Raw genomic sequence first — 23796 nt, forward strand, 5'->3', positions numbered from 1 at the left:
GTTATTTTGTATGAACACATATTCTGTAGGAAACAAAACCAGCACGCAAGACATTTAATTTTTGCATTTATTGAATAGTCGGTATACATTTGATACAAATAATATATAATTTGAGACAAAACACATTTTTTTAACATGCATGTTCTGTAGTGAAAAGAGCATAGCATACTTATGCTCAGTGATTTAAGGCTGATACTTGCTGCCATTTTAATGAGATTTCCTGGTAAAAGTCCCTGTATTTATCATCATAGACACATTCTCCATTGTTTTATTTAAAGACTGTTGATGACTGGCCCTCCCCCCTCCTCCTGTATTAAAATAAGGTGTCATACAGAGTTAGTGCATCATCTTCACAGAGGAGTAAACAGTGGTCAGAAGCTTCAACTCTTTTTTTTTTGCAGCAAGGAGACTCAATATTAAATGGATGGATAAAACCATTGTCTTCATTATATATTAAAATTTTCCTTTCCTTGACCATCAATTCTGTGCCTACTTAGCCTTACTTAATGTACCTACCATGGTTACATAGGTATTGACATTATTACATTTACATTATCAAAACTCTAAACCTGACTCGAGTACTTTTACTTCTGGTTTTGTCTAGATACTGCGGGTTTGAAAACCTCAGCAAGATGCACAGAAATTGACCTTTGTGGTTCCCGCAACCTTAATCCTAAATATGTTTCGTCCACCAGACAAAGTTTATATATGAAGCTTGTCCACATCCACTTTTTTAGATGGTTATATATTATATAAATAAAGTTAATTTGAGATTCATACATCACTATAAATTAATTATTGTAAGATATAATTATACTTCATAAAATAAACTTATGCAACAACTTTTATTCAGTATACTCACTAATCGTACAAAAGCATACCTTTAACACAGTAAAACAATGAGCCACTTGTATCAATGGCTTGATTCCATCCATTCCAGTATCTTGATGGTTATAATCACTGAGAGTGTATTTAGAAAACTGTCACTTAACTACACACAAACACACGATGATAATGGTTTGGAAACTAGTTAACCTCTGATGATACATTGTAAGTTTATGTTCACCAGCAGAAACAGGCCCCTGAAACTGTGGAAACTGTGAAACCCAAATGTAATTATTCACGCCTGTGCTTTTCCTACTGTGACATGTAAAATTTCTTCATGCCAGTTATTAGTGCAACAATACTGATTTATAGAGCTGCCTTTCGTGCATTTCCCTGCATGCCCCTACAGTACATATGTATTTCCATACATAAGTCGAGCAAGAATCTTCCAAACCACGTTTTATTGTTTGGAGCCATTAAGAAAACATTAAGTACCATAACCTATGAACCCATAGTCCTCTGTGCATCACCATGTTTGGTACGACTCCGTAGTCGTTACAACTTCCATCCTGAAAAGAGAGAACCTCCAGGCATCAGTGAGGGAGGGGTTTAGATATTAAGACACAAGAGGAGGCTCACCTTTTCAAGTGAAGTGCCGGACCTCAGGTGTCACGCCGCTGGTGAAGGAGGGGATAGATGTGAGGGAGGGCCTGGGTTCCTGGGGCCTGGGAGGTTAACTGTACTGTGTGCCCCCCTTCATGAGACAACAACAGTCAGTCTGTTATAATCAACCAAAACGGAAAAACAAGAAGGGACTGCAGAGACTGAAGAGGCAGCAAAATGTACTGAAAGTGCTGAAGAGATGGAAAACGACAGAGTAGGGGGGAGAGGGGGAGAGAGCCAATACCTTTCTGTGGCTAATTTATGAAACAAATAAGCTGTTACAAATACCTGTTGAGGTCTGCAGCCATATTTGAGTATTCTGCAGTGCCTTAGCAGCTCAGAAAATAAAATGCTCTATCATATAGAAATATTGCCAAATCCTTGTTTGTGCCAGCACTGGATACTACAGTTGAAAGTTCATATGACTGTGCTTTAGCATTACAGAAGTCAAATATTTATAAATTCAGTAAGCCTGAATTAGCACAATATGGAAAAAGGACTAAGTTTATTCACATACCTCACAAACCCTGAAGAGCCTAAATGCTTTTTAATTGGTGTCCACTTTACTCAATGTTCCAATGTGCCATTAATATATATCATTGAATGAAAAGTAAATCTGTTGGCGCTTTACAAAATCAATCTAAAAGAGCAACAACAACATTCATGTCAACAAACTTTAATTTTTTAAATAAATATTAAAAATATATGGTAGTAAAGGAGAAATTATAGAAGAATATTAAAGTATAAAATTAGTCATATCAGAGTGTTTATCCTTTTCAGATGATGTGCTCCTTTTAGACATGCTACCACGGAAACTGAAGTACGACATGATGTTGGGTCAAAAGCATTTCATTGCCGTTCAAGTGTGGAGCGGTTGATGGAGTCCTCCAGTCAAAATTAGATGGTAAAATAAATGGTAATGCACTTCAGTGAATGAAATTCATCTTTCGAGTTCTCAGCTACAAAAAGAGTGCGATTCATGTATTACCTTTCCAAGTCTTTTCTTATCTGCAGTATCTGCAGCCCTCAGCAAGTATATAGAAATGTTTCAATAAGATCCACTGAATATTCATTAATAACATTCATTAAAAGGGCTCTTGGTCCTCCACACTCATCCAAATATGTCTATATAATTATGTGCATCTTTGCAGTGGTCTTTACATGGCTTCAAATATGTAATTGTTGTAAATTGTAATGACAACTCTCAGACTTGTTTGTGAATAAACAAAAAAAAAAAGAGAAGTTGAGTTTATTTTTTTAGTTTTATTTTTTTTTCTCCACGACTATGTCATATGTCTTGACGATTTTCATAAAACACATTCACAGGTTCACAAAAGTTAAGTTAATTACAGTGAATAAAGTTTTTGTAACACTTCAAAAAACTAAACACAGTAAAGAGTAATTTCTTATCCTTAACTGAAGCAAATACTAATGTAATTTGCTTTCATTTATAAAAAGCTACTAGATATATAGTTCAGTATGCTATTCCTTTATAATGTATTTTCCTTTTCGTCATTACACAATAGATTGCTGAAGACAAACATGAATGTTCCAAACAGCAATACTCATAACTTAAAAGAGCTGCACATTAACGATATAAAAATTAAATACTCATGAATACTTGACAAGTGGAATATTGTCTTTTCTCTTGTGTAAGTGTTAAACAATATTTTCTGCACTGCTTGGTGAGGTTATAATACATATATCTATTTCCATGTAACAAAAGGAAAGGTTAGAGAGGGCCAAGGTGTACTACACTAGTAACAGTGGTGCTTGAGGGCTGCACTTTACATAAATATTTCCCCACCTTCAAATATGCAGTGTCACCCATTTTTTATTCTTTATTGAGGACCAGAAAAATGTCTTAAGGCTCACAGGGTGACTGTAACAAGAACCACAGAACACTTAAATGAAGTTTGACAAGAATTTTCCTCCCTTTGAGAACAGCTTTTTCTCCACAATGTCAAATACTTCCTACAGTACCAACAGTATCTCTGTAACATATAACATAATGCTAGGAGGCCTTTACATTGTTAATAGTGAGGCATTTTATGTGTCCTTGGTTGTCATTAATCATTTTCACATTATTTTTTGCCAGTAGACAATATCAATAACCAGACATTTGGCCACAGAGTATGTCATGAAGATACTCAGAAACTTTGTATAACACATTATTGAGGGGAATTTCATTTACTTCAACACTTTATGGCCCCTTCTACATTAACAACTGCTTGGTTATTGTTTTTAGGGCACGCTGTGTTAAAAGCGTCGGCCACCAGGGGGCCCTGGCCACCTCTGGCCTCTGCCAGGTGGGGGATGAGGCGGAGGAGAGACTGGTCCATTGTGGTAGCTGTGTAAAAGGATAAAATCACACATTGGATTCTTGGCTTTGGCCAATAGGGGACACACTCTGATAAGAGCAGCCATCTGAACTATTCCAGTCAGGGATGTCATCCCTTCTCAGTTACTGTGTACCTTTGAATGGCAAAATACAGTGTAATGTCTTTCGCAATTTCATTATTCCATGCACTATTTTAATATTTGAGCAGTATGTATATTTTATATTTATAAGTTAACATTCCTTGACTCAACATGTGTTGTACTAAGACAAACTATTTGGGTGAAAAACTATATTATTTCTTCTATTTGATAGACAAACAAAAGAAAAGATCACAAAGAAATGTGATAATTAGAGCACAAGTTAAAGTGAAGGAAATTCAGCTATAATATGAGAAAAGGGACAGAGAGGATTGTGCATTGTGTCACAATCCTCAGTCTTTTGGCTCACAGTTTAATGTGTATTTACATCAGAAATTTAAAGGAATAAAACTGGTGTAAGCACGTCTCAAATTATCTATTCAGGAATCTTAGAAGCGTGCAAGGAAGGTGCAGAGAATTGTGACTTGCAAAGCTTAAGCATGATATTAACAATCAAAAACCGCTCTTACCCTCTCGGACCTCTCGGGTGGAAGTGGCGTGGAGGTCCAGGGGGTGGCATGCCACAGCCTCGAGGGTGTGGTGGACGCCCTCTAAAACCAGGATGACCTGGAGGGGGGGGTGGTGGGGGTCCGTGCCTAAAGATAGGGACAAACACAACAGCAACACTTTTATGTACAGAGGTAACCTTTTGTATTGATAGACACAAGCCAGTGTTGACGCAAATGTAAGAGTGAGTGACAACTAGGGCTGAATGATTAATTGCATTTGCGATATTATCACGATGTGTTAAAACAAGATTTTCTAATCGCAAAGGCTGCGATTACACTCTGGTCACATGACACCCAAGAGTAAAGCAGTCTGCAGAAAAGCATCAACTTCGCACATTACGCTGTACCTTGACTTCTTGTTGTAACATGGCCTTAAGAAGGAAAGGTAAAATGCACAACAGAAAGATACGTGTAGTAAGTTAAGCGTATTGTGACGGAAACGGTTTTTCAAACCACATGCACAAGTCCGAAAGAGGTCCAGTCTGTCCCGAGTTACAGCCTGGTTACAGCCAGTGTGTTTTGAGGCTGCAAAGGTGGGGGACTCCGGTGTCGTCTGAGTATTAAACACGAGAGGCGTCACTTGGTTTTATTTTCATTGGCCAACTTTTGAATTGAATTTTGAATTGAGTATTTTTTGAGTTTTTTTTTGAGAGATGGACTCCTTGGAGATTTGAACTGACATAAGGACTCATTAATTGGTGGTTGAACTGTGGGTTTTGTATTGAGCGCTCACTGTATAATACACTGTGGTGAACTTAGTTTTTCTTGTCGTCTGTAGGTAGGCCGACCTGATGATATTATATCATATTATTTAATGCCGTGACTTTACTCAAATTATCTTTCTCATATTATTAGAATTTGATACTTTTTCTCTACCATTGCTCATAATAATTCATGCAATTCATGCATCACTTTTCATCATAACACAGGCCTGGCCTACAAGAAAGAACACTGTATGTTTAATCTATCTAATATTGTGTTGGTCATACACTGATTTACTGCTTGTCGGTTTTGAATAATACACAAGGTAAAGAGCTTAAAATTAATCACAAAATTAATTGTTCAGCCCTAGTGACAACACGCATCCATACACTGGAGGCTAGTAACTCAAAAAGTCAAAAGTAAGTAGGTGCAAGTTGCAAATTGCTTCAAAAAAAATATATGGCTCAAATGTATTTTTACTTGGTCTGCAGCACCCAAACAAAATAATCAAATTCTTAGGACAAACGAAAGTGTAATTCTTAAATCTTAGACAAACAACTCCAACCATTTGGCTGCCATGGGTGTCTGCGCATATGATAGTGTGTTTGTGTGGTTACCTGGTCATGGGTGGGAAGGGGCCTCTGAGGTGCATGGGAGGGGGTGGTGGAGGAGGAGGAGGGCCCATGCCCATTGGTCCACCCCTACCTCGATGACCTCTTAGATCCGGGTAAGGTCGCATCCTCCTCATTCCTCTGCAATTGAAAAGCAGGAAGTGTAATTTACCAATAAAGTTAAGCATTTTAATTTTAAATACAGACCACATCAAGAGGAGTTGTTGAACTGAGTGTAAATCTGTAAATATCCCTTATATGTTTTAGCCACACAAGTTGTTTGCATACTAATCAATCATTATCATTTATACTTATCACCATATAGATTTCAAATGTCAGTACCTCATGGGTGCAAATCCATTCATGGCTCCATCTTTCGGGCGACCTCTCCCATGTCCAGGTGGACCAAACCCTTTCATCATCCCCCGCCCACCACGCATGACGCCTCGACTCATCCGACCCCCTCGACCACGGCCTCTAAACCCACGACCCCTGAGGAGATAAAAAAAAAAAATATATGAGGGACACTGCCAACAGTCCAGTTTCAACAGTGTAAAGTTGTAACAACCACTCTGCACTCTGACAAAACCTTTTCATGCAGTTTAAAAACCAGTATGTATCCAGAAATACAGTGTGGGGCTTTAAGGAACAATACGACTGACCTAGCTTTGCTGTTAATTACAGGTTTCTCAGATTCATCCTTGGACATTTTTGAAGTTTCTGTCATCTTTTCTTCTGTGTCTGCATCCATCTGAAAGGATATGGTCAGTACTATATTACAATGGCAACCTCTTTTATTCCAAATTTCAAAATAACACTCGTGTTTTCTACACACAAAACATAAAAGACATATGTGATACCTGCCTTGACATGAAAAAGATTTCTACATGCAAAATGTATTATTTGAAATCTTTACGATGAAAAATAGGGCATTTTACAATTTTAAAATATCAAGCAGAAGAAGAACAAGTTGTAAGTTTCCTGCAGCTACAAGGTAATCAAGCATGATGTCAACGAATGTAAGCCTCATTAAAACCAATAAGTAGCATGGGCAGCTATTTGGTGAACTTTCCAGAGCCTCATTTCCCATCAGAGAAAATGGGACACAACCAAAAGTGATGCTCAGATGTTGCTTTGATCGCTATAACAACACAAAATGAGGGAATACAAGTGTAATAGGTAATTATGTTCAGGGCTATTAATATGTTGACTGACAACAATTCAACACAGTTCAACAGTGAACAGGATGCTAGCGTTCTGCTGGGACCGATGTTTAAAATATCACTCAGCAGATCTTGGAAACATGAAACCTCAGTGTTGCAATCACTCCACTGTCACTGGGTGTGACAGATTTTACGTGCCTCATTCTGAAGCAGGTGACAAGTTTGCGAGTTAAGGACGGACAACTGCAGGTCAAAGCTCATAGTGGGAAAATTATTAATAGTCCCAAAGCCCTGATAATGTAAAATGCATTATCAGTGACACTGCTAGACTGTGGAGAGTGGACTGTTGTTAAATAGGGGAGAGGCAATATATTTAGGGAATTTGCAGTTTTGAAATTACTTTCAAAATTTGCCCTGAGGGTGTAACTGTCCCAGAAGAAGGACATAAACTGAAAGAGACGCCTGTGTCTCTGATACTTTGGCAGAAGGTCCAGCAATTCACATGAGCTTAAGAGGCCTACACATTGGCTAAATACCTTTTTAAAAGGAACCATAGTTTAAGAAAAAATCTACAAGGATACAATTAACATATACCACAATTGTTAAGTTCTTGTAAGCAAAACACATTATTTCTAAACAATATTGCAGATGATAATAATTGCCATAAGATAGGATGAGGTCACTATGAGCCTACCATTTACTAAGCCTGCAGGATTATTATTTATTTATTATGGTCAGTCTAAAAGTCTATGTAGGTCTAAAAAAACAAAAGTTTTAGTATGTCCTTTCAGCACCTTTATGGACTGTTTTAACTGATGCAGCTACTGCTGTATTTATATCTATGTTCTGTATATTGTTTGTCCGATACTCACTGTGAACTGTATGTAGAGTCAGTTGCCAGTTTATAAAAAGGTATACCTAGCTATAATAGATGAAGTGTAAAACAAAAGCTCTGCAATTAATCCTAACTGTATGAAGGTAAACTGTTGTTTTTCTCATGGTTATTTTGGAGGCTACAGTTTGTGGTATTGCGCTATACTGAATGGTGTTTTAATATGTTTTCCATCCCATTTATATCAATGAGGGTAACGTTAGACTATCTGTCTATTTATATGGATATATTTATTACATTTTCACAGATATCTACATACCCCTCAGTGCTTGGAATTCACTGCCTCTTGTGCAAATGACAATAACAATAAACTTTAAGGAGTGTAACCATGCCATGGAGGACTGTCACATGCCCATACATTATCACTGTGTTATTTTAAACTAAATAAGCCTGCAGATCCAAAGGCACGTCTAGCGTCATGGAAACATTTTTATCCTGACCCTGAGAGGCGGTTGGAGCTGTTTGAGCTACGACCATCAGAATGGCCATGAGCAAAAATACAAGTCAAGTCTTTAATAATACTCCTAAATACTGTATAGAACACAAGAGCTAATGTTGGTGGCTAAATAAAAATGCAAAGTGCCAGAAGGGCCCAGTGTAATTCCTGGGCTGAACATCGCAGAGCACACCTCACGTCCAGTATGTAACAGTTAGTGTCCAAAACTGTTGCTTCGTCATGAATAGTCATCAATTAGGCAGTCAACGTTTAATAGCCACTTTCCTAATTGAAACTACGAATTAAATAACCCTACTAACAAGTATTTAAATGCTTGTCAGGTAACGTTATGAAAGGGGCGTTCCTGTGATTTTCAAACGCTTTGGTCCTCCGGTGAAATGTAAAGAAGGGATGACTTACTTCAGTTGGTGATGCACGCGAGGTAGATTCAAAAAGTAATATAATTTTCCTATTTGCTAAGAAAAATAAACAATATATTAGAAAAATAAAAAATGTACAAAATTTCCAACTGCTTTCGTAGCTCTTATACGCTTTGAAATGGCGGCTTCGTCAGACCAGACATCCCAGATTGGGATTTCTTCGTGAGGAACACATTGCTACGCCCACCGGGAAGAATGCTGGTGTCTGATTGGCTACTTGTTGTTGTCAATCACCCTGCGTTCGGTAGTTCTATATTCTGATTGGAGGAATTGACTGACGTACGTTCTGACTGAGCTGAAGACGGTGTTAATCAATTAGTCTGTGCCACAAATTCAACTCATTATGCAAATTTATTGTAAATGTTTCACACAGGACTCGTATGGATTTGTTTAACAGTGCAAACATGTTAAAAAAGTCTGATCTATTATAAAATTGAATAAAATGAGGGATAGAATAGACAATTTCACTCATCATTTATTGAAAACAGCAACACAAGGACTTATTATTGAATAGCTTTCAGACACAACAAAACTTTAAAATATCACGCAGCTACTTAAGTTCTAAAATATAGCCCACCAGCACACAAAGTATGAGAGATGAAAAACAAGGATGACAAAGTTTTTCTAAATTCTCTGTTAACACAAACATAGGAATATTGGAGAGATTCCTCTTTAGTAAAGCTGTATTTCACACCCATCAGGATACAGTGAGCGAAACATATAGGCTACAAATCAACAAACGGCAAACTCTCTTTCCAGATACTGAATTCATAATTCAAACACAGGCATCTTCATATACAAAAATAATTGCCAAGTGCCCGCTAAAATATTTACATCAAGAGAAGGGCAAAAAACAGAGAAGGAAAAACATGAAATGATATCGAATGATTAAGTTATCTTAAAGATGTAGCATTCATCAGAGATATATAGCTAACTCCATCAAATGTCCAGATGAGAGTAAACCTGATGCGTAAAAGTGGTCCATGTGCGTCCGTTACGCGCGGCTGAGGATGTCTGAAAGTTTGTTGATGTATTCAATTGTGTATTTGAGGGTTTGTATCTTGGTCAGAGGTTGGCCTCTCTTGCTGTAGTCCGGCGGCAGGTAGTCACGGAGCTGGTGAAGAGCCTCTGCAAGACTCCTCATCCGCATCTTCTCCCTCTCGCTGGCCTTCATGCGTCTTTTGGTGGACATCTTGGGCTTGCTCAGCCTCTGCTCTGCTGGAGTCGCCCTGCGTTCATTGAAGCCGAAAGATAAATCATTGATATCCTGATGCCCGCTGGGGTAGCACATCTCCGGTGAAGAGCACATGGAGTCCACCGAGGGCTCCGGGGACGAGGACTGAAGGGAATCCAGATCCTCTCCAAACGTACTGTCATGGATCTTCCAGTCAGACAGTATTTTAGCTGTCACAACCTCCAGGTTCATGTTAGAAATATCCCGAGGCTTCTTGCCGTCCACGCAGCGAGGATGACATTAAGGGTGAGATTCTGTGAAGGTCATTTTGCCAAAGCGTTTTTATATAGAAGCAGATCTCCGGAGGTTTATGGGTTCACAGCTGAGGCGAAAAAAGTTCAAAGAAAATCTCAAGTGCCAAAATGCGACCTTCCCCGTCGTTATTTATCACTGGGGTGTGAATAAGGCTAAATAGACGCATAATGTGATAAAAAGAAAAATAATTAGATTGCCTTTGAGGGAAATTACTCTTTAAAGTCTGCATGAGACAATTATCAGTTTGATGTGATTTGTCTAATGAAGGAATGAGAGGGATCACATGAGATCTTCACACCTCACTGGCAAGTCAGGCCTGCGTGTGTCTTCAGTCTGGAAGTTATATGGTCCCAAAAAATAGCCCAAACTATTTTTTTTTACTTATTAAGAGTATAGCTTTACACAGCCAAATTGTTTTTAAAATATATCAGAGAAACTAAGTTTCCTAATCAGCTACAATCATTGTCCATGTCTCCAGACATTGTAATTAAGGGCCAAAATAATTATAATAATTATGCTGCCTGTGTAGTCTTAAAATCCTGTCATTTGCTACCTGGAGTAATGCTTCTTGTTTCCTGTTTGAGTTTTTCAAGTGTAAATATCCTTCACAAGCAAATTACAACTCTTTGGGAGACCAACTGATTTGCACTGGAAAACAATCATAATTATTCTGACAAACTGTTTCAGGAGTTGCTTTAGGAAAAGGCACAGTATTGGGGCTCAGTTGTTATTTGGGCAGAGGATGCAGCTGTCACCAAGCTCCTGCCAGACCTTTCATGTCTGAAAAGGTGTGTAAGGTGTCACTCATGATCAAGGGGACCAACGCTGGCAGGTTGTAAAACCAATGCCTCAGCGTCCTCTGTGTCCACTTCTGCTGCAGTGCTTTCTCTCTCTAGCTATGCTAAGTGACATGTAGCTTGTCAAACAGCAGTGGGAGAAAATAAGCATATGCGGTGCTTTTAAATGCCATTTACAACTGAAAACTGCTAATCCACAACCTTTTACCCTGATTTACATAAACAGTTCCTTTCAGGATCAGGGAAACATGTTATGGCAAGCCTCCTTGGTGCAACAAAAACATTCGTAAAAAACTTATTTATTTGAACAATTTCATGTTTTGTGCATTGGCCATGCAATCAGTCAAGATCACAACATATATCTAATGACAAATCATTTAATAAAATCATGTGTATAATATTCTCAGTTATAAGTGGCACGTTTCTTTCAATTCAACTGAAAGATCTTTTTCTCTCTATATTTAAACATACAAAAATAAACTATGTGTATTGAATGTTTGACTCAAGGTCCAATTAGTAACTTTTTCTGCAGCTTTCAAACCACATTGCACTCATTTATTACTTGACTAAACTGTGTTTATGCACAACTACAGACACCGTTCCATTTAGGATCACAGGAACAGTTTGTGGCATTGCTAATTTTTACTTTCTAGAAAAATTGTTTGGTACATAAAACATGAGAAAACAGTGAAAAATGCTCATCCCAATTTGCTAAAGCCCTAGCTGATGCCATCAAATGTCTTGTTTTTCTCTGATCAACAGTCTCAAACCCAGTGATATTACACTCATTATAATGGTCAGACAAGGAAAAGCAGCATACTATCATGTTTGAAGGGCTGGAACCATCTAAAGTTTGACTTATTTGCTTAAAAAAAGTACATAAACAATTATTAGATTATCAAAACAGTTCCTGATTAATTTTCTGTCAGCTCACTAATCGACCAATTGCTGCAGATGTACTGAAAATCTAGTAAGTAGACCTTGACTTAAGATTTTTTTTTGTGAAAGTTTTCCCAAGGTTAAGAGTAAACTTTCACATTCAACATACAATAGCTTTTACATTCTTGTCCATCATCCTGTAATCATGCTGCTCACTTCAGGAATTTCAGTCTCAGTCTCTCTGCCAGTGGCAGCGGACTCTCACTACAAATCAGTGAGTCATCGACAGGTGATGCTGGAGTCTGAAGGGACACATCAGCATCCGCATTAGTTGGTGAGACATCCTTGTATGTGCTTTTAGTTGATATGGGTATCAGTTGATGGGTTTTCGCTGTTGGTTTGGTTGTTTTAGGTCCAGAAACAGGTTTCAGGGGGAAGTCTGAAAGGATGTTGCCTTTGCTCCTGTTTATGGGCTTGACCTTGGCTTTTCTTTGAGGTCCAAACTGCTGGTTCTCTGCATCGCTTCCCTCGCTGGACAAACACATGCTCATACAGACACTCTTCTTGGTGGACTGCTGCAGGTTCAGGTCCTTGTCACTTTGACCTGGGTCAGAGTGGCACCTCTGTGGCGGGACTGCCGATGATGAAACAACTTTGACAAATTTATATTTCTGCGGAGGCTTTTGGGAGCCATTACATTTGTCCTTTGTCTTACTTCGACCTTTTACTGCCTTATTTGTTGCACACTGCCTTTTGTCAGTGAGCGGTTCCTTTTTGTTAACAGCAGATTCCTGCCTTGACAATTTATTGTCATCCCTACCTTTAGTGATGATCTGTCCATTTGGTTGTGAGTTACGAGAAGAAATGTGTTTGAGAGAGGCTAACCCATAGTTTAGTTGTTTTGAGACCACATCATTGTGTATCTCTGTCTGGTCTATAGCTTTAGCTGTGTTCCTCATGAGCACCCTGTCTCTTAGAGGACAATCTGTGTAGCACAACTCTAGAGCAGATCTGGAGTCTGCTGGTTTGACGTCACTTGAGGCATTTGTTTCCTTGACCTCATCATCTGTGGTTTTGGTTAGCTTGGGCTCAGCAGTGTGGTTAGCGGCTGATGGTGGAGTTGGAGAGGACGTGAAGGACAAAGTGTCCCAGTCAATATCGCTCAGGTGTAGAGCGTCGATAACAGTGGAGACAGAAGGCGAAGCTACAGCCTCCGATTCTGCATGAGACAGAGGAGTTTTGGGGCAATCACCCAGACTACTGTGGCCTTCTTTTGACTTCCACTGCTTTTTATGGTTCACTGGAGTGTCCAAAACCACTACTTCTGCTTCCTCTGTGTTTAAAATGGTAGGAAGCACCGTTTGTGGTTCAGTGTTAGTGGAACTGTGAAGGCTCATCTGAGCCAAGAGGTCCGAAATACCATCAGAGACATCAGATGGCTTCTCCTTTTTACTCTTTGGCCTTTTCTCTGTAAAGAAGATTGAGACTGGATGTCAATGTTCAAAATCCAAAAGGGTTTCAAAACACATTTTGAATGAGTTCATGGCTACTGTGAACATATTCACTCATGTATCTCTTGACTGTAAAGCTCTTTCAATCTCAGTGGCTCGTTGCCTACACGTAAGTGAAGCACTTCAGCGCCAGCAGGGGAGCAACGTGCAACCTGCATAAAGGGACAGCGAAGCCTGTGAGACAGACACCTCTCGGCTGCATCAAAGCCCTCAGTGTGAACTAGCCGAGCTGCCAAACTCTACATTTTCAGGTGTCAGAGCTGCTGTAATAGACAACCTTGAAAAACAAGTCAACGCTCCAGGTGCCTTTGATCAGAAGACCCTTGTCAGCGGTGTGGGAAGTCTTGGAGCTTGTCAAGTCTGTGGGGAGGGGGGGCTCCCATTTTGTTACATTGTTTTAAATTATAGCAACATTTACTGTCAGACGTAGTTAATTAGACAATTTTCTTCACAGTAAAAAATATTGTACTTAATTTTGTATGTTTATGTACTAATATGCCATTCTTTAAAGTGAATATTATTAATTATTGCCTTACTCTTGGTCTTGTTCTCTTCGGCCAGGGTTTTGTCTCTCAGGTAGCTCTCCACCACCACTGGGTAGGCCACACGGAAAAGAGACTCTTCCTCCACCGTCCTCACCTCATGTTGATCCTCTGCAGGCCGATCCTCAGGAAACACATAATGTTCTGTAGATTAAATGTCAAGGTCAGGTCCAAATTGGTCTGAGTAAGTCTGTCATTTACCTTATATAGGAAAACATGTGGTTAACTCTTTTCTTTGCTGATACAGAAAAAAAGAAAAGAAAAAGAGCGTGGACACAAAATTGAGGAATTAAAATAACGCTCAACCACAGAGGTGTGGTACAGCACCACTGGAAGGCATTTTAAGGAAATGTAACTTTCTATTAGGGCTGCAACTAACAATTACTTTTATTGTCAATTATTCTCTGCATTATAGTTTCTATGAATCATTTGGTCAACAAACATCAGAGACCTGAAAAAAATTCCAACAAAATTTCAGACCCACAGTCTAAACCCCAAAAAATTTAATTCACCATAATATTAGTAAAGTCAGCAAACCAGGAACCATCGATTGGCATTTCTGCTTGAAAAATGATTAAATGATTATCAAAAAAGTTGCTGATGAATTTTCTGTAACATATTGTAGCAGCTCTATTTTCCATATGGATGGATTTGCAGATGCACTCTTAACACAGACAGACAATAATTTATATACAGTATATGCAAATACAGCACATTGTTATACAAATTGAAAATATCTTCGCCTTTTTAATCATAAAAGCAGTCATAACATATGATGAGCCACTTTCTTGATACTGGGATTTTAGAACACAAACATGTGTTAGACTTATGTGAGTTTAGTGTAATAATGTACTTTGGGAGTTTAGCTTTTGCAAATGTACATGCATTACAACTTCCACCGAATTCAGCAACATTTGCCTGTTGATGGAAACCAAACATTTGTAATTAATAATTTAAGGTATTGTTACTTTAGAATATTCAGTAATGTATGATATTTACAAATATATATCCATTATGTAATAATTCAGTTGTATAAAAAACACGTCTTTTGCAGGATATAATACAAGAAATGAGGAGGCACGTTGTGAATTAGGTGACTGAGACTTTGTCAGGCCGGTCACGTCAGGCGGGCTTGTTAGTGAAGTGGATATGACAGATTTCCCAGTCTGGGGAGGAAGCCAGTTTAGCACTTAGCGGCTGTTGTGACTGATCTGTCACCTCTGAACCCCACATCACAGCAAGTCACTAACAGACAACCCGGTGACAAGCACCCCGCACCCCAACCTCCGCTTAATGCAGCAGTCATGTCACTCAACGAGGATGTTTTCTTAAATTTCCCCTTTTCCTCATATCCTTCCAATCAGAGAAAAAGAAGACTGCAGGAAAACAACGCCTCACTGATTATACTGATGTGAACAGCAAGCTTTGTTGAGTGATTTAAACTGACCTGGTGTGCTCCAGATGATTTCGAAGCAAGCGACGGCATTCCTCACCCTCGGCTTCAATATTCTTTCATAGGATAAAAGGTGTTCATTAAGCATTTACTGAAATAGGTTCATCACAACAATGTCAATAAAGAAACTCTTCATTGTTGTTAAAATTAAATTTGAATTGAACTTATAGGACTACCTGAGGGGCCTGATTTGGGAAGACATTTCTCTTCCATACTTTCTGTTCATCAACTCTGTGTAGGTCATCAACACTAAAACCTTTTCACTGGTGTAGTGCTTTGGCCACTCCATCTTGTCATAGGCAAATTTCTGGAAAGCACACTTTTTTTAAACATGTAACTCACTAAAGAGAGAACTAATTGAACAAGTAATTTAAATAAACCCATTACCTGCATCAACAGCATGTTTGGCTGTCTCCTCTTGAAATGTGACACAGACTTATCCTTGGAGATAAGGAACTCACGAATGATCTGCAAAATGCAATATAAGTATTACAAACTTACATACTATTATTATTATACCAGTTATGAAACAATAAACCATAGCAGATGACAGCTGTACCTCTGTAAAGGGGAACTGTTGACTTGCCAGTGTTTTCCTAAAAAATAAATAAATGAAACACTTGAACAGAATGAAAAAATGAAATGAAAATGAACAGAATACACATAACTTAAAACTTCTTACAACCATTACAAGTTTCCAAAGCTCATGTCTTAAAGTTGTGTTTTGTGCTATGATGGTCCAAAACTCAGAAGATATCAGGTTAACTATCATAGAGGACTAAGAAAAACAGAAAATAGTTACACTTTGGAATCTGGAACCAATTCAGATTTGGTCATTTTTTTCCTGTTGCAAAATTACTGCTGATTAGTTGATGACAATTGATGAATTACTTAACAAATGGTTTAAATTTTTAAGTAGCATTTTCAGTCATTTCAATTCCTCAGAATGACTGAAGATGGTCATTGATAGACTTCCTATAATGCTATTAGTCTTGATCGACTTTTTAATGTTGACTTTATGTTCTTTCTTTCTCATGCCATTCCACTTTTCGTTTACATCTATTTTTTGTCAAGATGAAACTTCTGTTTGTTTACAGAAAGTCACATACTTCCTGATGTTTGCCTCAAAAGACACGGCCTGGCGGGTCTGTTCATGGCGGTGCCAGTCACAGGGACACTGGTAGTCAAAGTCCTGAGGTTGACAGAAACGTTTACTGTCACAAAGCACACAGCCGCCACGTTCATGTCCTTTCGCTGAGCCTGAAAAAGGCAGGCGATCAATTAGAATTAATATTTGATAAAACAGGAGAAGTTGGTAAAAACAAAGACATACAGACAGCTTTCAAATCTAACCCACACTACAACATGGGTGTAAAGACATAGGTATAGTCACACTAACCCATCTCCCACATACATGCATGTTTTAGCATTAAAGGATCAGGATCAGGGGTCATACAGTAGTTCAAAGACGGGCACCACTCACCAGGATGTCGACACACATGGCAGTGAGCAACCTTCTTCACAACTCCCTCTGACACACCTGCATTCTCCTCCCTCCACTGGATGAACCTGAGGCGATCAGAGAAAGGTCACAAATGCACATACACAACACTATATATACACACACCATTTGTGTGAGAAAAAGTACACAGAAATAAAAACTGCAATCAAAAGGCCAAAAAATAACAGGCAGGTGTGTGTTTCCTACCTCTCCAGAAGGGTTTGTCCTTTCAGCATCTGGATAAGCCTCAGAGCCTGCTCTTTTCCAACACCTGGTATGCCCTTATGGAAGAATCAAAATGTAGAATTATCATAGGTCAGTCATATTGGTGATTTTGATGTTGTAAAATTCAGATTAAGGTGACCTCCCTACTTTAGGAATATAATCACAGCCCAGGAGGAGGGCCAGACCGACAAGATTCTCTCTGGAGAGGTGCAACTCCGTTTGTACGCTGGAGGTCCTGTAACAGTCCACCTGAGGGTCCTGGAGAGAAAAGTGAGAAACAACATAATTAAGATATATATATATTTTATTAGTTGGTCTTTACAATGACAGCATCAGTAGAATAATAAACAAAATCAGACAAAGAGATTGAGACACGATGAAATACTGGTTAGTTAAAAATGAGGTGTAGGCCCGCAGCTAACAATAATTTTTATTACTGATTAATTAATGATTATTGATGACGTAATTGACTAAATAAATGGTAGACGTCCATCACAAGTTTAGAGTTACGTTAACATAAGTTAAGCCAATGTATCTATTCACATTTGCAGTTTTATTTTTACTTGATAAATTCTGTAACAAAATACAGATGATCAAAATTGAAATACATTAATTAGCAGTCAGATTGTTAAATTACTTGGCTTATGATTTTGAATATAAATAATAAATTAACAAGGATTTTGTCTAAAACTAGACTAAATTAAACTGTTGATAGAGCTCTTAAAATGAATAAAGCACTTTCAGTATGGGGAAACACTAACATCACATCACAGTAAGTAAAACTACTTCACCCCTATTGTTTATCCATGTGGGAGTTTTAGGGATGCAATTAGAAACAGAATTGAGACTGCATTATTGGAATGCAGTATATCCTCTGGGAACTTGTGTTTAAACACAGTCCTGGAAAAATCACAGCTCTGATACGTGCCCAGGTGTTACTTTAGTGTTGGGGAAAAAGTTGAACCTAAATACACAGTGGAGGATTCAGATGAACGTTCACAAACATACTTTACTGTTCATATTAAAGTTCCTGTAGACAGTCCGGGCTCCATACAAGAATGCGTCTCCATCATTAGTGATGCAGCCGTCCACCAGGCCCTCTGAGTCCAGGTAGGCACACATGGCCTCAGCCTCCCCAGCAGCGGTCACCCACGGCACACCCAGATAGTCCAACATTTCTGCACACTACAGAAGCAAGAGACGGACAAGAGTGTGAATTTACAGGTGCATCTCACCCTAACCCTATCGTGGAAAAGTTAATTTTCCGCCCATAATTTAAGTCAAACTTACTCAAAGTCACTCAAAGTGAAACTTTCATTTATTCTAGATTCATTACACACAAAGTGAAATATTTCAGGCCTTTTTTGTTTTAATCTTGATGACATTTCTGTATTATACATTGTTTGTTGTAATATTCTAATGTTTTAAGATAGTGATTTTTGATTTCCATGAGCTGTGAGCCATATTAATCAAGACAATGTAATGAATGAATGAATATAAGAAACTTTCCCTTTTTGACATTAATAACGGGAAGAAATTAACTTTTCCACAATATTCTAATTTTCTGAGATGTATTATGCCAGAATATAATGAGAAATATGGAGAGTGGAGGAACAACTAACCTCTCTTAGTACAGCATTAAAGCGCCCTCTGCTGGTGTTTGTTGAAGACTTAGAGGCAGAAGACTTTTTGAATCCTCCATATCTTTTTTCTGTCCTCTTGGTCATGGTTTCCGCTTTAAGTTTGGGCGCTTCTCCTTCCATCACAAAGACGAGCTTCACCCCCATAAGCGTGAGGGATGATACCCTAAAAAATAAATTCCTGGACACAAAAGATCATTGTCTTCGGGTGATGTAAGACCAGCAGACGTACAAAACCACAAGGTTTTAAATAGTATGATTGACGCTAACATCATGAGGAACTAATCAAAGAACAATATATGAGAATTACCTGAGGTGGGGTTTGGTAACTCTCCCCATCATTGCTTGGACATGCTGGGCCTCGCACACCCATAAACTCAGGTCAACTGCCAGCGTCTTTCCGCTCAAACTGTAGAGCGAAACCGACTCACGAACCGGCTCGACGATAGACCACAAATCGTGAACACCCATAACTGAACACAATGGGTTTGAAGTGATTTTACACAGGGGGATATGTAGAAAAAGTTAATGCTACGTACTAACAACAACTCAGGACAACGACTCGGACTTTTCAAACAGTGGCGCCTTTGGGCCACATTCCAATTCGTTGAAGAGCTCTGTACTACGCTGCCTTGTCGCTGTAATAATTGTCACGACGTTGAAATAAAAGTGAATTCGACGTTAAAATTGAATTTAAGTCATCACTGGCCTTTTATATAGTACACATCGCACTTACACTTTCAATCATCATGATTGTTAAAAGATAGGTGGAAAGAAAGGGAGCTGTCTCGCGTAGTTGATCGAAGCCTGCCATTTTAAATGTGAACGTCATATTAAAGCGCCTCCAAATGCGTGTTGCTATGGATACGAGGCTCTTGTTTTCGACTGATAACTTTCACTTTTGGGGGTATTTTTCTTGTCAACCATGGACTCAAAAATGCACCTAGAAATTGTCGGTTCAATTAAAGACCGTAACTTCCACGTTGCCAAAAGTATTGCCGAGGTAAATCGTTCATTTCCACAAATTTTAGAGCTTTATATTACCTTTAATTTACATGTTTTCACCTGGACATTAACAACACTTTTATCCTTTGACTATTCTATATATACTATAAGTCCTTATACTTTAAAACGTCTCTGACTATGCACAACAGGGATTAAAACAGAAGTTTCCTGAGGCATTTCTGGATCCAAAAATCCAACCGTTTCTCGATTGTGACTGGCACACATATCTCTGCAACAAGAAAAGGGTAAGTTGTCTGATTATATTTGTTTGTGACTTTGAGTTCAACAAAACTATTAGGGAAGTAAAACAGATGTCAATCAAACACATGCCCACACAGACCTGAGTAGAGGTCTAATACAATAGGCAAAATAAGGGAATACCTGTATGGGTGTAGCATAAAGGTGTAGAGTCTAAAGGTAAAAGAGGAGAAGTAAAATATATTTAAAGTATCAAGTAAAAGTACTCATTTGCATTAGTTGTGTGGCCCATGTCAATTATATTACTACTTGGTAAGTATTATACTATTACTTTGTAGACAGCATTTAAATGTTGTAACTGGACGAAATGGATCTAATTTTAATTGACTTAATAATAATGATAATAATAATAATAATAATCTTTGTTTATAGAGCACTTTTCAAAACCATGTTACAAGAGCAAAGACAATAAAACACATCAAACAATATACACAGTAAAAGCAGGAAGAAACATGAGCAATTAAAATACAGTTAAAAGAAAAATAGATAAGTAAGTTAAATCAACTAAAATCAGGAAAGGCTCTGCTATAAAAGTTTTAAGAAGGGATTAAAAAGAGTTCACTGACTCAGACGCCCTGATTTCCTTGGGCAGGCTGTTGACTGCAAATGCTTTTCCCCCTTTCAGTCGAGACTCTGGAACAGACAAAAGACCTCTGCTTGAGGGTCTCAAGGTACATGCTAGTGCGCATGGGACTAAAAGGTCAGAGAAATAACAGTGAAAGAGGCCATGAAGAGCTTTAAAAGTAATCAATAACATCAAAGAGATCAGATAAAGTCTATTCTAAAGTATACTGCAAGCCAGTCTAATGAAGCTAAAACAGGGGTGATGTGATATTTCTTTGTTCTTGTCAAAACTGCCGAGCATTATATGTTTTATATATTTTCATATATTTTGTACAAATAACGTTAATCTTCAAAATAATTTTTAATTAAATGTCTGATATACTGTAAAGTAGAAGTGTCTTTCTACCATTGTTCTACATTACCTCATATGAAATGAGTGATGATAATATGTGAACTGCAGCAGCTTGCTGAGGGTTGTGATACAGCCAAACGCACCTACACAACAAAATGCTGCTGTAGTTTGACGTTATGGCTTTTCTGAAACGCTGAATCACAACACATTTGTTGTACAACACTTTTGATGTGATTCAAGGAGCTACGTGGAGAAGTGTGGCAGTACTCCAGCAGCCTGATGTGCTTTCTGAACGGCCTTCTCCTTGGTAATGAAAAGGATCTTGCCAGCTGGGCCAAGAATCAGTGGAGTTTCACTTTCGCTCGGCCGCAGGCTTTCTATATGGCTCTCACTGAGGACTACTACACCAAACACCTCCAGAAAACTGGGGCAAGTCAACACCACAGTCACATAAATAACAAAAAAATAGGTAACAGGAATCAAGAAGTATTTGACTTCTGTCCATCATTTTATCATTTATTTTGCACATCATTTAATTAGCAATTACATTTGTAACAACTTGTTCCTTTTTTAGATTACTGTATAAGAAGCTTTGCAGGCTCCAGGCACAGTTACAGTGATCAGTAGTTCTTCTAGCTGAATATTTCTCTGTAAAAATTGCTCATTTATTATATTTGTTCAACCTTGGAACATTAAAATGAAAAGAACACATATCTCTGTCCTTTCGTTATAGCATCAGTTTGTCTTCATGGACATACAGATAGCAGGAGAGGCAGCAGGGAGGCTACTGTTTGAGGTAAGGAAACTCTGACAGGTGAAGCACAAATTCATGTATTTTCACATTGCTTGCACACACCACCTGTGTCATCTCAACCCTCTGACTTTTGTAAGAATCCTTCATGGTGAAATTTGACAGAACAGTGATAGATACAGTATGGTTGAAAGCAGCATGTAACGATAATGATGATAATGTTCCTTCTCTCCTCAGCTGTTCTCAGATGTTTGTCCGAAGACATCAAAGAACTTCGAGGCCCTGTGCACGGGAGAGCGAGGCCTGTCTCAGAGCGGCCTCCCCCTTTGTTACAAGGGCTCCGTGTTTCATCGTGTGGTGCCCAACGGCTGGGTACAAGGTGGAGGTGTGGTCTACACTAGTCCTGTAAATAGAAATGCATAATCTCCGACCCACCTTTAGCATCAGTGCAGTTAATTATACAGTGCATCTCAATATGGGGTACATACATGTGACTTATAAAATAGTTATCAAAATAGTTTCCAATAATTTTCTGTCATTCAGCTACTTGATTAATCAGCTAATCATGTCAGCTACAGCTGCAGCTACAATCTTTATTTGAAAAGTAACTAGTAGCTAAAGCTGTTAAATTAATGTGGTGAAGGTAATGTGCAATACTTCCTTCTGAAATGTAGTGGAGTATAAAAAGTAAAAAGTGACTCAAATACAAGTACCTCAAATTTGTACTTAAGTGCAGTACTTGATTAAATGTACTTAGTAGGAAACTACATACATCTGGGATTCTGGTCATGGTTATAATGTATTTAATTATTATCTTTTTCTGCTCTTAAAGGCTGCATTACAGTTGAGTGACATACTTTTTATTATCTGCCTCTTCTGTTTTGAGTAATATGAAATAAGCAATGAACACCCCTAACTTCTTATCCACATTACTCTTTTTTTTTTTTTTTACGTTGCCACGGCACCTTAAGTCCTCAACAACATATTGTTAGATTGAGGAAGTCAATGAAAAGACATCTTGAGCTGTGTTTTTTGCAGTATCACTGTGGCCTAGTCACATGGTAACCATATTTTTGAATTTAGCAGATATTTCGCCAGAAAGAAAAGGCAATGGTGGAGAATCAATCTATGGAGCAACGTTTCAAGGTATAAAATGTATAAACAGTCCAAGGCATCTACAGTTTTATTATGAGAAGAAAATGTGGATTTACTTATAATGTCAGTAACATGTGTCCTTTCTCCTTTTATTTTAGATGAGAGCTTTGCCGTGTCACACACTAAACGGGGCACTCTTGGAATGGCCAATAAGGGTCCCCACACCAATGGATCCCAGTTCTACATCACCCTGCAGCCAACACCCTGGATGGACAGGACCTATGTTGCCTTTGGGTTCGTATCACTAATTTGATTTGAGAGAGACCTATTTAATTTCCTAATTCTGCATAATCTCAGAACTCTTACACAGTTTTGCTCAAGCCTAATGTCTTTATTTTCTATTCTAGTCAAGTGGTTGAGGGTGTTGACGTCCTCAGGAGATTAGAAGAGGCTCCGACTTGCAATGAAAGACCCAAGTATGAATGTAAAGTTACAGACTGTGGAGTGTTTAAGTTTTAACACCTACACATTAATTATTGATGTCTTATTAAATAACTTTGTTTTTGTTTTTCATGTAGTTAAATGAAATATAAGTGTTAGATATTACTTACATTTGCATACACACATCAGCAAAAAACCTTTGAATTTATTTGCGATTGTGTGTTTATACTGTGTATGACTCAGATAAAATATGTTTTGTCTTTGTGTCAACTAGCATTCTTAAAGGTTCCACATTGATGAATCTGTGTATGAGAGAGAGAAGGGAAAGTTACATTTAATGTTTATTCACAAAGTACTTACAGGTAGAACCAACAATATTCATAATATTCACTAATGCCATTTTATGTTGAGCGTACATGCAGCAGCTCAGAGTGTATACCTGTGCAGGTGATGAAATACAAACACAACACTTAAAATTAAGTGGGAGGAACTGACAGTATTCGTCTTCAACATGTGTAATGTATGGCTGGGCAACCTGTCATCTCCATCATAAGATTTGAAAGAGTGACGCAGA

General features: G+C 38.3%; 4 protein-coding genes across 12 annotated transcripts; 1 reads left to right on the forward strand and 3 right to left on the reverse strand.

The window, feature by feature from the left end:
* Nucleotides 1-49: 49 nt before the first annotated feature.
* si:ch211-51e12.7 (uncharacterized protein LOC336335 homolog) lies at nt 50-8890 on the reverse strand. 4 transcript variants are annotated; one of them, XM_046061037.1, is made up of 7 exons: nt 8700-8890; nt 6451-6539; nt 6131-6280; nt 5795-5929; nt 4437-4562; nt 1465-1579; nt 50-308 (listed from the first exon to the last, which is right to left on the reverse strand). In XM_046061037.1, exons 2-6 carry the CDS (start codon nt 6537-6539, stop codon nt 1495-1497), a joined length of 585 nt encoding a protein of 194 aa, XP_045916993.1. In that variant the 5' UTR covers nt 8700-8890; the 3' UTR covers nt 50-308; nt 1465-1494. The 4 variants fall into 4 exon arrangements, with proteins under 4 accessions (XP_045916993.1, XP_045916992.1, XP_045916991.1 ...); XM_046061036.1 differs by having other exon boundaries at nt 50-1394; XM_046061035.1 differs by having other exon boundaries at nt 50-1579.
* A 382-nt stretch (nt 8891-9272) lies between these two features.
* On the reverse strand, nt 9273-11137 carry msgn1 (mesogenin 1). Its single transcript, XM_046061168.1, has one exon. The coding sequence runs from the start codon at nt 10143-10145 to the stop codon at nt 9714-9716; it is 432 nt and encodes a 143-aa protein (XP_045917124.1). The 5' UTR covers nt 10146-11137; the 3' UTR covers nt 9273-9713.
* Nucleotides 11138-11367: 230 nt separating this feature from the next.
* Nucleotides 11368-19587, reverse strand: LOC123978050 (flap endonuclease GEN homolog 1). Of its 2 annotated transcripts, XM_046061161.1 has the most exons (14): nt 19493-19582; nt 19067-19229; nt 18739-18937; nt 18125-18301; nt 17264-17374; nt 17099-17172; nt 16874-16959; nt 16500-16650; nt 15950-15986; nt 15778-15858; nt 15567-15697; nt 15385-15446; nt 13932-14081; nt 11368-13352 (listed from the first exon to the last, which is right to left on the reverse strand). In XM_046061161.1, exons 2-14 carry the CDS (start codon nt 19225-19227, stop codon nt 12097-12099), a joined length of 2676 nt encoding a protein of 891 aa, XP_045917117.1. In that variant the 5' UTR covers nt 19228-19229; nt 19493-19582; the 3' UTR covers nt 11368-12096. The 2 variants fall into 2 exon arrangements, with proteins under 2 accessions (XP_045917117.1, XP_045917116.1); XM_046061160.1 differs by having other exon boundaries at nt 11369-13352; nt 19067-19587.
* Nucleotides 19588-19603: 16 nt separating this feature from the next.
* Nucleotides 19604-23486, forward strand: ppil6 (peptidylprolyl isomerase (cyclophilin)-like 6). Of its 5 annotated transcripts, none has more exons than XM_046061167.1 (8): nt 19604-19759; nt 19911-20006; nt 21176-21364; nt 21669-21731; nt 21924-22091; nt 22773-22832; nt 22940-23075; nt 23189-23486. In XM_046061167.1, exons 1-8 carry the CDS (start codon nt 19682-19684, stop codon nt 23224-23226), a joined length of 828 nt encoding a protein of 275 aa, XP_045917123.1. In that variant the 5' UTR covers nt 19604-19681; the 3' UTR covers nt 23227-23486. The 5 variants fall into 5 exon arrangements, with proteins under 5 accessions (XP_045917123.1, XP_045917118.1, XP_045917119.1 ...); XM_046061162.1 differs by having other exon boundaries at nt 21924-22071; nt 22770-22832; XM_046061163.1 differs by having other exon boundaries at nt 21924-22071.
* The last annotated feature ends 310 nt before the right edge of the window (nt 23487-23796 follow it).

Source organism: Micropterus dolomieu, linkage group LG10, assembly GCF_021292245.1.
Source record: "Micropterus dolomieu isolate WLL.071019.BEF.003 ecotype Adirondacks linkage group LG10, ASM2129224v1, whole genome shotgun sequence".
Classification (NCBI taxonomy): domain Eukaryota; kingdom Metazoa; phylum Chordata; class Actinopteri; order Centrarchiformes; family Centrarchidae; genus Micropterus; species Micropterus dolomieu.

What these genes read in the sequence shown, in the direction of transcription:
- si:ch211-51e12.7 (XM_046061034.1), bottom strand. Translation starts at nt 6,539, where the DNA reads ATGGATGCAGACACAGAAGAAAAGATGACAGAAACTTCAAAAATGTCC. An exon ending in AATGGATTTGCACCCATGAG is followed by an intron (nt 5,930 to 6,130) that starts GTACTGACATTT and finishes TTTCAATTGCAG; the next exon opens with AGGAATGAGGAGGATGCGAC. An exon ending in CACCCGAGAGGTCCGAGAGG is followed by an intron (nt 3,839 to 4,436) that starts GTAAGAGCGGTT and finishes CCTTTTACACAG; the next exon opens with CTACCACAATGGACCAGTCT.
- msgn1 (XM_046061168.1), bottom strand. Translation starts at nt 10,145, where the DNA reads ATGAACCTGGAGGTTGTGACAGCTAAAATACTGTCTGACTGGAAGATC.
- LOC123978050 (XM_046061161.1), bottom strand. Translation starts at nt 19,227, where the DNA reads ATGGGTGTTCACGATTTGTGGTCTATCGTCGAGCCGGTTCGTGAGTCG. An exon ending in GTTACCAAACCCCACCTCAG is followed by an intron (nt 18,938 to 19,066) that starts GTAATTCTCATA and finishes TTTTGTGTCCAG; the next exon opens with GAATTTATTTTTTAGGGTAT. An exon ending in CGAAGAGAACAAGACCAAGA is followed by an intron (nt 13,353 to 13,931) that starts GTAAGGCAATAA and finishes TCTTCTTTACAG; the next exon opens with AGAAAAGGCCAAAGAGTAAA.
- ppil6 (XM_046061162.1), top strand. Translation starts at nt 19,682, where the DNA reads ATGGACTCAAAAATGCACCTAGAAATTGTCGGTTCAATTAAAGACCGT. An exon ending in TTGCCAAAAGTATTGCCGAG is followed by an intron (nt 19,760 to 19,910) that starts GTAAATCGTTCA and finishes TATGCACAACAG; the next exon opens with GGATTAAAACAGAAGTTTCC. An exon ending in CGGCTGGGTACAAGGTGGAG is followed by an intron (nt 22,072 to 22,769) that starts GTGTGGTCTACA and finishes TTTTGAATTTAG; the next exon opens with CAGATATTTCGCCAGAAAGA.